Source organism: Taudactylus pleione, unplaced genomic scaffold (genome assembly GCF_031769625.1).
Source record: "Taudactylus pleione unplaced genomic scaffold, aTauple2 ptg000275l, whole genome shotgun sequence".
NCBI lineage: Eukaryota > Metazoa > Chordata > Amphibia > Anura > Myobatrachidae > Taudactylus > Taudactylus pleione.
The window spans coordinates 3,524,046-3,541,141 of record NW_028284677.1 but is presented as its reverse complement, the minus strand read 5'-3'; the positions used below and the strand labels follow the sequence as shown (position 1 = coordinate 3,541,141).

At 41.4% G+C, this 17,096-nt stretch overlaps 1 protein-coding gene across 2 annotated transcripts in view; it reads right to left on the bottom strand.

Annotated features, from left to right (window-relative positions):
* The window catches only part of FMN2 (formin 2), a 414,500-nt gene that overhangs the window by 66,790 nt on the left and 330,614 nt on the right, over positions 1–17,096 (bottom strand). For both annotated transcript variants that reach the window (XR_015880159.1, XM_088481581.1), the window contains exon 15: positions 6,273–6,324. Coding sequence is in view for 1 of the 2 variants with exons in the window: in XM_088481581.1 (XP_088337707.1) it covers positions 6,273–6,324 (52 nt within the window). In the remaining variant the exon portion in view is untranslated. The remainder of the gene's footprint in view (positions 1–6,272; positions 6,325–17,096) is intronic.

The window sequence follows — 17,096 nt, the reverse complement described above, 5'->3', positions numbered from 1 at the left end:
TTCCAGGAAAATTTCTCGTTTACCTGGTGTAGAAAATTTTTTTTTTAGAGATGTCATTGTTGTCAAAGAAAAAAAGTTGTTCCTGTTCAAACAGAAAGACGTTGGCAAAAGACAGAACGACATTAGAACCCATAGCGCATCCACTGCACTGTAGAAAGAATTTGCCATTATGGAGAAAGTAATTGTGTGTTAAGGTGATGTTTAGAAGAGACAGAAAAAGATTTAAATCCAAGGTGTCAAAATTCTTACGGATCAAAAATGTCTTCATAGCGTTAAGACCTCCAACGTGTGGAATGATGGTGTAGAGGCTTTTTACATCCAACATACACAATAGGCTTCCGATGGGAATATCTGGAAGGGCTTGTAATTTCATAAGTAATTGCGTGGTGTCCTTCAAAAAGGTTTTTTCTTGCATTATTAGAGGTTGAATAAGAAAGTCCAGAAATTGAGCCAATGGCTGCATGAGGAAGTCACGAGCGGAAATTATTGGCCTCCCTGGTGGGTTATACACATCCTTATGAATTTTCAGAATGGGTACCCTAGGATATAACTGTATGAGGGATACCATAAGTGTTTTAGTGATTAAACCCCCTTCAAAGGCGGTATTGAGAAGGGACACAAGTTTGGTATACATCAGTAGGGTCACCTGGTAACCTGTTATATGTGGAGGTGTCCATCAGCTGCTGGTCAATTTCTTTAAGATATTTGTGAACATCCATCACAACGATGCCACCCCCTTTATCCGCCAGGCGGATTACAATGTCCGTATATCCAGAAAGGTCCTTAAGGGCTGCCCGTTGGACTTTATTCAAATTGTAGTAAATTTTATGTGGGGTGTCATTGAATTTATTTATTGATTCATCAAGAAGTCTTGAAAATGTTTTTAGTGATGCATTAGAGGATGGCAGATCGAAATTGGACAGAGATTGTTTTTTATAGAATTCCGTGAATGGATCTGCGGTTAGTGCAGGCTTGTTTGGATACCTTCTCGTGAAGATTGTCCATAGTGTTAAGGCACCTCCCTCTTTTTTCATTTTTTAAATTGCATTTTTTTCTGTTGTTTTGCATTTATTTTCTAAGTGACTTTACTATATATTAAGTACCTACGCTGGTGTATTGCAGTGCACCACACGATTTTGTACGTTGGATGTACGTTGAGTACGTTGGATGTAAAAAGCCTCTACACCATCATTCCACATGTTGGAGGTCTTAACGCTATGAAGACATTTTTGATCCGTAAGAATTTTAACACCTTGGATTTAAATCTTTTTCTGTCTCTTCTAAACATCACCTTAACACACAATTACTTTCTCCATAATGGCAAATTCTTTCTACAGTGCACTGGATGCGCTATGGGTTCTAATGTCGCTCCGTCTTTTGCCAACGTCTTTCTGTTTGAACAGGAACAACTTTTTTTGTTTGACAACAATGACATCTCTAAAAAAAATATTTTTTACACAAGGTATATAGACGATCTGTTCCTGATTTGGTCTGGCTCAAACAACGAGTTGCTGAATGTGACCGACAACATTAATCAACAAGACAACCCTGTTAAATTCACCAGTCAAATTAGTGACACTCAAATAAATTTTTTGGACGTCACTGTACAACTCCAACAAGGCAAAATTCAAACCTCATTGTACAATAAATCAACAGACCGCAACACTCTCTTACACCATAGCAGTTGCCACCCACCAGCCCTTAAGAAGTCACTTCCGAAATCCCAGATGCTGAGGGCCGCACATATCACCAGTGACCCCAATGCCTTGGAACACACTTTAAACTCCATGACTTAAAAATTCCTACAAAGAGGTTATTTATTTTCTGATCTAAATAAAATTAAAAATGAAGTACTGCGTACCCCACGAGAACAGTTACTCTTACCATCAACACGGTCTTCTTCTCAAGATCAGAAAATCCCTCTCATTACGGAATACGATTTAGCTTGCCCAGTATTACCTAGGGCTGCTAAGGGCTTGTGGCCTATTGTAGCAGGCGATAAGGACTTACCAATCTTTAGAAATAAGAGACTGATGCCGGCATATCGCAGAGGTAAGAATTTGAGAGCCATTTTAGTAAAAACTAACATTTCCAGACTCCCTACCAGCCCCACTTCTTTTTTAACACAAAAGAAAAAGCCTGGCTGCTACAAATGTACATCATGTACCACTTGCAACTACATGGAGAGTGGTCATTATTTTAAACATCCTCACACGGGTCACAAATTCTTCATTCGTCATGTGTTGTCCTGTATGTCTCAATTCATCATTTACATTATCATGTGCCCATGTGGTCTGTTGTACGTGGGCCAAACTACTCGTACGTTCTGCGAATGTATGGCCCTACACAGGTCGGCCATTAGAGCGGCCCTTTCTGGTAAAGAGATGGAACAACCCGTGGGTAGACATTTTAAACACGCTAGACATCAGTTATCCAGTCTAAGATACAAGATCATTGATCACATCCCAATGGATATCCGCGGTGGTGACCGCGCCAAATGCTTGAGCCAATTAGAAGCAAGATGGATATATCGATTGGACACCATTGCCCCACGGGGCTTAAATGAGAAATTTTCCTGGAACATTTTTTTATAATGCCCTTTTTCTGTACAACTTTTTTTACCAACATTAATTATTACATTTTTCATGTTTCTTTTTTGTTCTTTCTCTCCTCTCCCTTTTCTTTTCTTTTTTTGTTTTTCTTTGTTTTCCTTGTTTTGTCTTCTTTTCTCTCTTGTTACTCTCTATATTCTTTCGTCCGTTTATTCTCTCTATCTGTCTACTTTTTTCTCTCTCTTTTTCCAGATGCTATCCTCTCGTTCTTTTTCCTCTCTCCCTTTTTATCTTTCTTTGTTCCTTTTTTTTCTCTCCTTTTTTTTCTCTCTTCTCTTTATCTTATTCTATCTTTTCTCCATTATGCTAGCTCCTTCTTCCCTTTTCTCTATCTTTCATCTTTTCTCTCTTCCTTTACTTTTCCTCTCCCCAGTGCGGGGTTTGTTCTGCGGCAGCTTTACGCAGCCTCTATTAATTTTCTTTCTTATTGCTCGACCTGTTCCTTTTCCCTCTATGTTCCAGTATTGCAATTTGTGACGGTTGATGTCTTAGATCCCTGCTTGACCATATATTAATTGTGCATAGCTAATTTCTATATAGATGAGATATATACACTATTTCAATCCTTTTTCACTATTCAGTATTTGCCTTTTTTTTTTTTTGTCCCTGATATACTGTGTCCAGTCACATACATCGCTACACAGTAGTTTCCTTCATTATCTACAGTATGTGCACTGCTCTTTTTAAATTTATTTCTTTTTTTCCACAACACCATTTTCATTCACTTATCTCCTTCTTTTTACAGCCGAGCATTGTGGCTGTCTCTATACACATCTCACGCTGAGTCTTCTCTCCTCACTGCACATCGCGGCTGCCAGGTCCCCCGATGACGTCACTGGCTGAGCGTCGGTGTTGCTAGGCAACCCTCTGTGGAGTTCCCTGCTTCCGCCGGATGCCAGACCGGACCTCGCGGCAGGGACGCCCGCAGCTGCCGTTCTATCCTTTCAGCAGCTTCTCTCACATACACAGACTTGTATTTAAGGTAAGCACTTGTCACTTTATGTTTGATGCCTGTTGTACAGTCCTGACTAAAAGGTCTGTAGACCTTGAAACGTTGACATACTGAACTTCAACATGTTATAAATATACGTTTTTCTCTACTTTAAAAGGGAGTGCCTCCTCTGTTTTGTTCTGTTCCTGGGGGACCTCCATACCTCACTCAGGAAGAGCATTGTATTGTGTATTGACCATTTAGGAAGGCACCCCGTTCTTTGCATTTTTCGCCTGAGTGCCGAACTCTTGTACATATATATATATATATATATATATATATACACACAGATAAACATGTACAGTACATTGCTGCTTACCTCTCCTGGTTTCAGAGGCAGCAGCAGAAGTGTTGGCGGACCAGCGCGATTCGCAGGTCTTTAAAAAGGGGCTGAGCCAAATACTGGGAGGGACGGGGCTTAATCACGGGCCACAGTGTGGGGGGGCCCCGGGACGACCGCCCCTGTCACCCTGCCTATAATCTGGCTCCAGTGCAGCACCTGGCTCCTGTCACTGAGGAGGAGTCGGCACTTTGGTGTCACCCCTCGGCGGGTAACACCTGGGTGTGGCCCCCACCCCCCTTGTGATGCCACTGATAGACATTCCAAGCAGTGGCGGAACTCCTGGAGACAATGGAGTCATTTGCCGCCGGACTCCAGCCCTTAAGGGGGCACCTGGCTCCATTGTCCCCCGGGCCGTTCTGGTACTGCTATAGAGATGGAGTGCCGCTGATCGGCACTCCACCTCCAGTGGGGTCAATACGGGGGGTGCGGTCACACCCCCTATTTACCGTGCACCCGCTGAGTGTGTTACCAGTGGGCACCCGGCTCCTTCTTTCCCCCCGGCGGTAGCTGGAGGAACAGAGCTCACTCCTGAGCTCCGCTTCCGGATCCCGCAATTACATCACTCCCATAGTTCCGAGAAGTGGGTGCCAGGGACGGAAGGCAGCAGCACTGGAGCGGGTTTTCAGGTAAGTATTGTGTGTGTGCTTGCGGGGGGGGGCTCATTACTGGGGGCATTATTGGTGGCTCACTATAGGGGGCTCACTACAGGGGGCATTACTGGGGGTCACTACAGGAGGCATTATGGGGGCTTATTACAGGGGGATTACTACAGGGGGCATTATGGGGGCTTACTACATGGGCCATTACAGGGGCTTATTACTGGGGGCTTTCTACAGGGTGCATTACAGGGGGCGTACTACAGGGGGCATTACTGGGGGATTTCTACAGGGGGCATTACTGGGGGCTTACTACAGGGGGCATTACTGGGGGCTTTCTACAGGGGGCTTGCTACAGGGGGCATTACTGGGGCTTACTACAGGGGGCTTTCTACAGGGGACACTACAGGGAGTTTACTACTGGGGGCTTACTACTGGGAGCACTACAGGGGCCCTTACTACTGGGGCACTGCAAAGGGGGACCACTACTGGAGGTACTGCATAAGGGGACCATTACTGGGGGGCACTACATAGGCAGCACTGTATAGGGGGACTCTACAGAGGGCACTGCACAGGGGGACCACTACTGGGGGAACTGCATAGGGGGGCGGCAGCTGGGGCTGGCATAGGTGCTGGGGGGTGGTACATTTTAATTTGGGGGGGGCACCAACATTTATCTTGCCTCCGGGCACCTGGGATGAAGTTACGCCACTTATTCCAGGTCACTGTTTATCCCTATAGAAACTTGCAGGCACAGTGAACTCGATATTGACCAATAGTTGGCAGTAGAAACAGTGGCGTAAGTTCATCCCATATGCCCGGAGGCAAGTAATAATTTGGTACCCCCATCACAGGTGCTGACACTGTCGTGTAGCAATGCGCTTGCAGACAGGCTATAGATAGACAAAGCAGCAGCTGATGGTATGACATAGAGCTCTCTGCTAGTGTATAGTAGCTTCTCCGGGAAGGGGTGTCATGTATTGGGCGGCCATGACAGAACACTCCAGGGTGAGTATATTGTGGACAATGGAGGAGGTGCCCCTTCAGAGCTGGAGCCCGGGGGCAGGCGCCTCCATTGTCTCCCATAGTTCTGCCCCTGAGTAGAAGACAACTTATAGAAGATAGTAATTTGACAGGCTACGGCTGTGCTCATCTCTAAAAATCATTGTATAGCAAATGGCCACTTTTGTTTGAGTTAAAGAGGATGCATGCCACTGTATGAATTGTATTCTTTATCCTGATTGACTGGGAGGATCAGTAGTAACGGATTTTCACATGACAATATTTGAGCGTCACTCTAAAATATGCTCTGCTTCTCACTGATCCTCTTGCAATTTTGCAAGATTTCATTCATTCAACATGTAAAACAGAGTTTATATTCAACTATATTTTATATTAAAGCTTGATAAAATTTAGGAAAAGTTTACATACTACTTGCAACGTCAAAAAAATGAAATAATTATAAAACACTTGGCTTGCTTCCCTTTTCAATATGCATAAAATGATACAAATCTTATCATGCTGCTAAACATTTTTAGTTATTAATATTTAAAAATAATGTTCTGTAAAATATGTTTAACACGCCATCCTGCATTGTTTAACATTGCAGTTAAGTGTGCATTGCTTTCAGGGAACAGGAATACCAAGATGTTATGTGTATTTCATAAGCAGTTTACTATGTAAAATATCCACACATTATTACTTATACTGTAGTTATATATTTTGCATACCTTAAATGAACCTCAGTCAGAAATGTTTCTGTATTTTCATGTTCAATTTTAGCTGCAAAAAATGAATTAGAAACGTTAAATATTTTCATTGTATTTTCATGATTTAAAAGTAATGCTCTCCACCGGTTTCTTAAAAAATTAAGGAGAAAAAAAGGATGTAATTCTGGATTAAGTAATTCTAATTCAATCAGGATCTAGAACATGTTACTATGGGGCATGTGTATCATGCACTTTTTTACTTAAATCATGCGGAAGCTGCCAGTTAAGTATCAGCTTTCAGAGTTTGGCACAATTGGTTATGCCACCTTGGCAACATCGGATTATGCCATTGTGCCTATGGAGGCATTTTTACAGCCTCCATCCTTCTCCTAAGTTTTTCTGTAGATGACACTGCGTGCATGTGCAATACTATTATTATTATTATTATTATTATTATTATTATATTATTATTAAGTTTTTTATATAGGGCAGCATATTCCGTTGCGCTTTACAATTGGAAACATTATTAGAACAAAACTTAGTAATAACAGACCTATAATAATATAGGTAAGAAGGCCCTGCTCGCAAGCTTACAATCTGTAGGGAAATAGGCATTGATGCACAAGGATAGGTGCTATATATTGCATTTTGGTCCAGCCAGGATGCAGAGTTTCTTGTTGAGCTTTATGATCCAGTCACACAGGAATGTCGGCCAATTATCAGGAGGATGTGAAAGAAAGACAATGTGTGAGGTTATGTGTGGACTGTGAAATGGGATATAATTAGATATGGAAGCTATGAAGGTTATTTGGGCAGTTCTGGAATCTGATAAGCTTGCCTGAAGAGGTGAGTGTTCAGGGAACGCTTGAAGGATTGGAGACTAGAGGAAATTCTTATTGTGCATAGTAAGGCATTCCATAGAGAAAGTCCTGTAACCGTGAATAAGAGCAAGTAGTGCGTGGGGTTGAGAGACGCAGATCTTGTGCTGAGCGGAGAGGTCTGGTTGGGAGTTATTTTGAGATGAGTGAAGAGATGTATGTTGGTGTGGTTTGGTTAATTGCCTTATGTGTAAGTAAAAGTATTTTATATTGAATACGGTAAAAAACGGGCAACCAATGGAGGGACTGACAGAGCGGGGCAGCAGACGATGAACGTTTGGCAAGGAGGAAAAGCCTTGCAAATGCATTCATAATGGATTGTAATGGCGATAACCTGTTTTTGGAAAGACTATTTGGAGACTATTGTAATAGTCAATGCGGGAAATAATGAGTGCATGGATTAGAGTTTTTGCAGTGTCTTGTGTGAGATATGGTCGAATTTTGGATATGTTTTTTAGATGTATGTAACATGATTTTGAGATTGCTTGAATGTGGGAAACAAAGGACAGTTCAGAGTTAATATTAGAAAATGGAAAATGCCAGACTCCTCATTTGTTCTGGGATGTAATTAGATGAGATGCTATCAAAACTGCTGTCCCTGCAAGAAAGCCTTGGTACATAGGGGAAACTTTTAGTAAAAAATAATGCCACAATAAGGACGTTAGTAATCACGACTCTGCCGCAATTATTGCTACATAGACCCTTGTGCCACCTAGAGTACTTACCAAAATGTTCTTTTTGCAATGTATACTGTACTGAAAACAACTAAATTAATTTCTTAATTATTTTTCAATATTATTACTTTCAAACAAATCCTCAGTTTCCATTTTATTCTAGTAGCCCACGACTGTCTCCTTTTCTTTTTCATTAACTGTATATCCTTTGACCTCTTAAAAGGCAAGGCAGCAGATCATCCAGAGACTTAGGGCAATATCCAATTAGCCCCGAACATTGATCGGGCACTAATTGATCCCCGCGATCGTCGAAAAACAGGGATTTTTTGCCGATTATCCCAGTTTTTCGCCAATTTTATTTTTCATCCTATCCTATTATTTTGAAGGAAATAATAGGATATATCTCATGAAAACACATAGGGTCTGCAATAAGTTCGCAGACCTATGTGTTTTCGCGTTTTTTGGGGTGAAAACACGGCACTTATTGTGGATTCATTTTCGGGACACATCAGGTCCCAAAAAATATCCACGATAAGTGCCGGCATTGGGCGACATTTAGGGGCTAATAGGATTGCCCTGCCGCGATCAATTAGCAGTGGTAATTTACCGCTGCTAATTGGATACTGCCCTTAAGCAGATGCACTGCATGGATTATATGAGTTGTTATTGCAACAGTGAGATGCAGTGCAAATGATTGTCTATAAAGAGTTTATGTTCTGGATGTAAGAGATGCTGTCTCTATGAACAAGCCATAGATGTACTTATAGTTCGAACAAAGTTTCATTGCATGCTCTGTTTGTTTCATGTCAATGTATATTGTTTATTAGTTACAGCACTGCATAATATGTTTGTGCCTTGGCACTAAGGATAATAATAGTTATAAACAGGGGGGTTTCAGTGCGCTCCTAATGGGATTCTAAAAAAACTTCCAAAGAAATTGCAATTGATATGTCCACAATAATTCTATTTGAAGTCCGTAATGATGTCACTACTCCATAGATCCACTTTGGTTATTTGAACCACTTTGTTTTTGAGACAATCCTTATAATTTCTATGTCTAAAGCGACGTGATGATTTCACCATTCAATTCATCCACAAAGGTGGCTGTAATATACCACTATGCATGTGGGTGCAAAACAATTCTTTCAAAATTATGTCAGACAGTCTATAAGAAGTAAATGAAATGTTTATAACCAGTTCACTGCAGATTCACCATTCCAATACATTTTCAGTTATATTCCTCTTTTAGATGCGGCTCTTCTTTTGTGCAGACTTCTTATGGTATATGTCCATGAAAAACACAAAAAGAGGTAGCCACCATAGCATAAAATCTTTTACACTTTATTGGGAATATACTTAGAAAAAGAAATAGAAGAAAATGTAAAAGAAATAGAAGAATTTTCTTCATTAATTAACCCATATAGAGCATCAAAGGAGTGTAAATAAATAGAAAAAGAGATGGAAAATAGAGTGATGAAAAAAGAAAAAGAAATCATTAGTAGAAAACAAAGAAAATATCTACGAGATAAAAAAGATGAATCTAGAATAGAGGAAATTGAAAACCTTAATACTAGCTACAGTTCTGAACATGAAACAATTAAGGATTGTCCCATCCATACACCTGGCACGTATTTATCCACAAGAAGAAATAGAACCCCAATGAGGAGAAGAAGAGACAGTAATAGATACGAGAATAGATTATATCATCAAAAAAGGGATTACACACCGAAAGAACAGCAGGAGAAACGTAGAGGATATCAGGGCAGATATGAAAGGAAAAGACAACACTATGATATGGACAGGAATAGAGAATATAGGAAAGAACCATCAGAATGGACTAGGGTAAGACATGGGAATAGAATACCATGGAGACAACATACACCAGATCAAATACCAACCCATAACAGATTTAGAGCACTTGACCAAGGGGTTTTTTTGGAGAGAGACAGGGGAAAAAGAAAACAATATTGAAGAAAAATAGTAGTAATAGGAAAAGGGGAGGGAATAACAAAAAAACTAAGAGATTTCAACAAAACAAAATAAAAGAAGTGATACAAAGGGAAGATAAATCTACTAAAATCTTCAATTTAAGTTCTTATATTTTAAAGAAGGATGAAATAACTGTACTACAAAAGGGATTGAAATATGCCCCTGTCAATAAAATGAACAAATTTGATACATACATCGATATCCAAAAATTCATTAGGAATTTATCGTTAAAGAAATATTTTTTCAAACAGCAAAAAGAGGTTGATAATGGGAATGGTCCAAATGAATATAATTTGTTTAAACCTAAGTCTAAGTTCAACCCTACATTCAATAGGAGCTGTTTTATTGAGAGCTTCAATAAGAATATTTGTACGGAAATGCAAAAAATAGAAACTACCCAAAAAATGTCATATAACTTGTCTCAAACTGAATTCAAGGCTCTACAAGAATTGGAAAAAAATCGTGACATTACCATCAAGCCAGCAGATAAGGGGGGGGGTATAGTTATTATGGACACCGTCAGGCATAATTAGGAAATAGTGAGACAATTAAGTGATAAAGAAACATATACGGCATTAAGAGGGAACCCGTTGGAACGTATTGAAAAAAGTTTCACAAATTTAGTCTCTAGATATGAAGAAAAAGGTACTATAACTAAACAAGAAAAAGAATACCTTATTAAAGAAAATCCGGTCCTTCCCGTAATGTACATATTGCCAAAAATACATAAGGATCCAATAAACCCCCCCGGAAGACCTATTATAGCAGGGACTGACTCCATAACATCAAACTTGGCACATTTTATAGATTTTAGTTTACAACCAGAGGTTTTAAAAGTAAGATCTTATGTAAAAGACACTATAGATACCATTAGAGTTCTTAAACAAACTCCCATAACTGAGCAGTGTATTTTAATTACAGCAGATGTTACAGCATTGTATACCATCATTGATCATAAATTGGGCATTAAAGCAGTAGATTATGCCATAAGAAAAAATCCGGAACATTTTAATGAAGATAAAATTGATTTTATTAAGGATTCTCTTGATTTTATTTTTAATAATAATTATTTTTGGTTCGAAGGTCATTATTATATACAAAAAAAGGGGACCGCTATGGGCAGTCGGGTAGCACCGGCGTACGCCAATTTATTTATGGCATCATGGGAAGACTTAACAATTTGGGAAAATAACCCATATATAGACATCAGCATATGGATTCGATTCATAGATGATATATTTTTTATTTGGAAAGGAGACGAAACTAATCTAAAAAAATTCTGTGAAACCCTGAATAATAATAAGTACAATATCTACCTCACATTTAATATTAGTAGAGAGGAGGTCAACTTCCTGGATTTAGTTATTTATTATACAGTTGAGGGAATAGCCATGAAAAATTATAACAAACCTACGGATAGTAACTCATATATTAAAATGAAAAGTCACCACCACCCTAAATGGTTAAGAAACATCACAAAAAGTCAAGTTCAATGAATACGTAGAAATTGTACAGAGGATAAAGATTTCTTGGAGGAGATAGGGACTCTCCGTCAAAAATTTCTAGTCAAAGGATATGATGATGAAAATATAAATAAAGTTATAGATGAGATAGGAAAAATACCACAAAACGATCTCCTAACTTACAAAGACAAAAAGAATATTGACAAGAGACCAAGGCTAACCTTTACGACTACATTTCACCATCAATACAAGAAAATGGAAAATATAATTAGGAAAAATTGGTATCTTCTACTACAAGATCCCATATTAAAAGAGATCATAGCAGAAAAACCAGTTTTCACATATAGAAGAGCACCGAATATTAAAAATAAATGGGTAAAAAGTGCCATACCGGAAAAAAGAATGGGGAGAATAAAAACTAAAGGTTTTCACAGATGTGGTTCATGTCTGGTATGCACTAAACATACCAGACAGGAAATCAAATTGGAAACGTTTAAATCCAAATCCACTCAAAATATGTTTAGTATAGATTAATTTATGACTTGCAACAGTAAGAATTGCATTTACATGATCGAATGTAGTTGTGGCCTGCAATATATTGGCAAGACTTCGAGGAAATTGAGAGAAAGATGGGGTGAACATCTGCGAAATATTAAGAGAGGACTGACAAACCACGCACTATCAAACCATTTTCATGAAAAACATAATAACTCCGTCAGTGAAATAAGACTGATTACGGGCATTAAAAAAGTAGATGGGAATTGGAGAACCAAAGTCACAGAAAATTTTTTAGCGAAAGCAGAAATGCGATATATGTATGAAATGAATACTTTAGAACCAAACGGATTAAATTCAGATTTTGAACTCAAATGGTTCTTATAATTAATTTTGGGCTTGGTTTCCTTTTATCATTTTTTATGGACACATATATCTTTTAGTTATACATGGTATTTTATGTATGCATAATTTTACATCTGATTTTACTTATTTTAGATTATGATTCTATGTGTTTTTATTCTCCGGTAATTTTTAATGTTTCACAATAGAGATGAGATTTTATATGCATTTTATATTTTTGTGTATATTTATCCATCTATATGTGTATATTGTATATTGTAGATGTTAGTAATTTACTCATATAGGATTATTGTAGATCTTTATGATGATGTTCCCATTGCATAACTATGATCACTATGGTCCCTATGTACATCATCTATATATATATATATAAGTCTTAGGTGTCATATACGATATATAAAGGTAACATATTGCTAATTCATGGTTAAAATATATAACCATGTGATGTGGAGGTAGGATCTTGGCACCCTATCACACGCAGTACTGAACCAAGTGATGCGGAGGTGGTGTGGAGCGCATCGTGAGATGCTGGAATGCACGAGCTTCCGCATCACGAGGTACATCACGTGGAAGCTTCCGCATCACGAGGTGCATCACGTGGGACACGCCGAGTACTGCCTTGTCCCTCCAGCCGTGTACTCCATAAGAAGGGGATTAATATACCACGTGATGCGGGAGTAGTTGTGCGTGGAACGCATCGAGTGATGCTGGAACGCAGGCACTTCCGCATCACGATAGAAGTCACGTGGGACGCCATAGGGAGCGCGCTGGTCCTCAGCACAAAAGGACTGATAGACAGCTCCAAGACCTATGTAAGTAATTGTCAAAAGAAAAAGTAAGGCGGGCCCTGTTCACCTATATATAGCTGGTCACTGCAGCATCACTTCACACCTTGAAAAAGACCCAGATAGCGGTTGAAACGCGTTGGTGATTATATTGGTCGCATACCCAGACGGGGAAGGTAACGCTCTATAGGGGGAGCATAATAATACCCCTATATGTGTTAAAGTGTACCTTTCTCAAAAGGTCATATTCGGTACGCTTCCATTTTTATGTTTCTAAGTATATTCCCAATAAAGTGTAAAAGATTTTATGCTATGGTGGCTACCTCTTTTTGTGTTTTTCATGGACATATACCATAAGAAGTCTGCACAAAAGAAGAGCCGCATCTAAAAGAGGAATATAACTGAAAATGTATTGGAATGGTGAATCTGCAGTGAACTGGTTATAAACATTTCATTTACTTCTTATAGACTGTCTGACATAATTTTGAAAGAATTGTTTTGCACCCACATGCATAGTGGTATATTACAGCCACCTTTGTGGATGAATTGAATGGTGAAATCATCACGTCGCTTTAGACATAGAAATTATAAGGATTGTCTCAAAAACAAAGTGGTTCAAATAACCAAAGTGGATCTATGGAGTAGTGACATCATTACGGACTTCAAATAGAATTATTGTGGACATATCAATTGCAATTTCTTTTTAATTTTTTTTAGAATCCCATTAGGAGCGCACTGAAACTTTCTTGCTTTTGTCTGTATACTGTGATTAGGGTGATTAAGTGATAATCACCATTGTTTTGAGTGCTGCCCTATTTAATGTGGATCGCGTTTGTTTAAATTGCCTTTTTGTACATAAACAGGGGGGTAACTAGATCTATGTGGATCCCATAGCAAGATTTTGACTCATGAATGTCACGGGCTACTCAGTGCAGGCCAGGCGCTCCCTTCCTGAGCCTCATGAATGGCTCTTTCTTAACAGTGAGCTGCTGTAATCTAGGGATGGGAATCATTTGATGTTTCATCGGAAACATTGGTCAGATAGTTTCGATGTTCGATGTTTAACCCTGCAATGTTTTTGATTCAATGTTTCATTACCATCGCAAGATTTCTCCCCCGATGTTTTTCCCTGCTTTTCCAATGTTTTTATTTTTTTTGTAACACTGTGTGGTGCTGTCACTGCTTTGGGTTGCCAGCTGGCTCTCTCCTTGTTTTATATTAAATTACAACTTAAGAAGAGAGTACAAAATACACTGACTGGGCTGCTGCTGCTGCGTGCATGATGCTGCTGCTTTTTGTGGTGGCTGACAGAATGAAACTGTGAAAGACAGACACTCTGGCCAGCCAATTAGCAGCAGCACATAGGACAGTCCCACCCCTGGCTCACTGTCACTGGTGCTGCTCTCAGTGAGCCCATGTTGGCTGCTGGGGTGTCTGGCTGCTGCAGCTATTGGTAAACGACCAGTCAGTCTCACAGTGTCACTGTCAGGCAATCACTGCATGTGCATGACAGACCCAGCGGTGCCTCAGTGTCTGGCGTGACATCATTGGTGAGGAGCTGAGAGAGAGAGGACTTGAGGAGACAGAGGACCTGATTCAGACCCGGTCGTTAGCAAGTGTCCGCTTGCTGCTGCCAATGTTCGCTAATCTGCGCATGCGCAAACTACTCATTGCGATTGGGAACCGCTTGCTCACCCTACAAAAATAGCCCAGTGTAATGAGTGACAGGAGAGGCCGTTTGTGGGTGGTAGGGGCAGTCCAGTAAAAACGTGGGAGTGGAGGTGCAAACGCAGGCGTGCCTGAGTGTTTCAACGCCGTTTCAGAGGTGTGCATAATTAACAGGCAGTGTCATAGTACACGTCATCAGCATTTTTTTTACACTGAAATCCTCTCAGTACTTGTGGTAGGGTAAAGCAACCACAAGCGCTGTGATCGCTTCAGATAGTCCTCGATGTACCAATGTTTTAATACACTTCCTGGAGATGACGTGCGCTAGTGGGCGGCTCACCATGCGCTAATGTGATCCCTCGCCAAGACATAGGGGGTCATTCAGACTCGGTCGCAAGCACCGATGTGCTCGCAACCGTGTTGATGGGTAGCCCTGCACACGCGCAGCGGCCACACTGCGCGTGCGTAAGCCCCGGAGTGAGAGAGAAACTCTCTCGCTCCGGAGCTCGCTACAAAAGCCCCGTTTTGTAGGCGGGCCGGGGGGGGTGGTTTCCAAAACAGAGGCGTTCCTTAAGGAACGCCTACCGTTTTGTGGGCGGCCGCACTGACATCATCAGTGATGTCAGTGGGGAGCTTCCTGCTCAATCAGAGCAGGAAGCTCCCTGGGGCTTGCAAGTGCCCAGACCCAACCTTAGGGTCTGGTCGCAAGCCCTGATGGTTGCGATGGTCTTGACCATCGCGACCATCACCCTGGTCGGTCGCTAGAGCTGTGGGTGGTAACCCACTGCTTAGCGATCGACCAAGAGGTGGCACTACAAGATGCAAGCGGCCGCCCTCATTCTGAGCGACCGCTTGCATCTAACGACCGCCTCTGAATGAGGTCCTTAGTGAGCATGCTTATGCCTTGACTAGCGATCGCTTCCTATTTTGTCCTAATTAATCTGTCCCTGCACAAACTGGCTCTACGGAGGCAAGATGTCGTCCTCATCCTCCTCATCCACCGATTCCTCACCCTCTTCAGTGTTGTGTACATCCTCATCCTTACAGAGTATTAACTCGTCCCCACTGGAATCCACCACCACAGGTCCCTCTGTACGTTCTGGAGGCTGGTCTCCCAGGAAGAGTTGATAATTCATTTTGATGAACATCATCTTCTCCACATTTTGTGGAAGCAACCTCCTACGCCTTTCGCTGACAAGGTTCCCGGCTGCACTAAACACTCTTTTGGAGTACACACTGGAGGGGGGGCAACTCAGGTAAAATAGAGCCAGTTTGTACAGGGGCCTCCAAATTGCCTCTTTTTCCTGCCAGTACAGGTATGGACTGTCTGACATGCCTACTTGGATGCTGTCACCGATGTAATCCTCCACCATTCTGTCAATGGTGACAGTATCATATGCAGTGACAGTAGACATGTCAGAAATTGTTGCCAGGTCCTTCAGTCCGGACCAGATGTCCAAACTTGATCCTGCCTACTCTGCATCACCGCCAGCGGGTTGCTTAGGATAGCTAAGTTTTTTCCTGGCAGCCTCAGTTGCGGGAGAAAATGAAGAAGGAGCTGTTGACGTGTCACGTTCCGCTTCAGCTGACAGTGTGTTCACCAGCAGGTCTTTGCACCTCTGCAGGCTTGTGTCGGCCGGAAAGAGAGACACCACATATGCTTTAAACCTAGGATCGAGCACGGTGGCCAAAATGTAGTGGTCTGATTTCAACAGATTGACCACCCTGGAATCCTGGCAAAGCGAATGAAGGGCTTCATCCACAAGTCCCACATGCCGAGTGGAATCGCTCCGTCTTAGCTCCTCCTTCACTTTCTCCAGCTGCTTCTGCAAAAGCCTGATGAGGGGAATGACCTGACTCAAGCTGGCAGTGTCTGAACTGACTTCACGTGTGGCAAGTTCGAAGGGCTGGAGAACCTTGCACAACACGGAAATCATTCTCCACTGCGCTTGAGTCAGGTGCATACCCACTCCTTTGCCTATGTCATAGGTGGATTTATAGGCTTGTATGGCCTTTTGCTGCTCCTCCATCCTCTGAAGCATATAGAGGGTTGAGTTCCACCGCGTCACAACCTCTTGCTTCAGGTGATGGCGGGGCAGGTTCAAAAGTGTTTGCTGGCGCTCCAGTCTTCGGCACGCAGTCGCTGAATGGCGAAAGTGGGCAGAAATTTTTCGGGCCACCCAAAGCGTCTCCTGCACGCCCCTGTCGCTTTTCAGAAAATTCTGCACCACCAAGTTTATTGTGTGAGCAAAACATGGGACGTGCTGGAATTTGCCCAGATGTAATATTGGTGGCGTTGTCAGATATCACAAATCCACAGGAGAGTCTAAGTGGGGTAAGCCACTGGGCGATGATTTCCCTCAGTTTCTCTAAGAGGTTGTTGGCGGTGTGCCTCTTACTGAAACCGGTGATACACAGCGTAGCCTGCCTTGGAATGAGCTGGCGTTTCTGAGATGCTGCTACTGGTGACGCTGCTGCTGTTGCTGCGTAAGGTGATACATCTACCCAGTGGCCTGTCACAGTCATATAG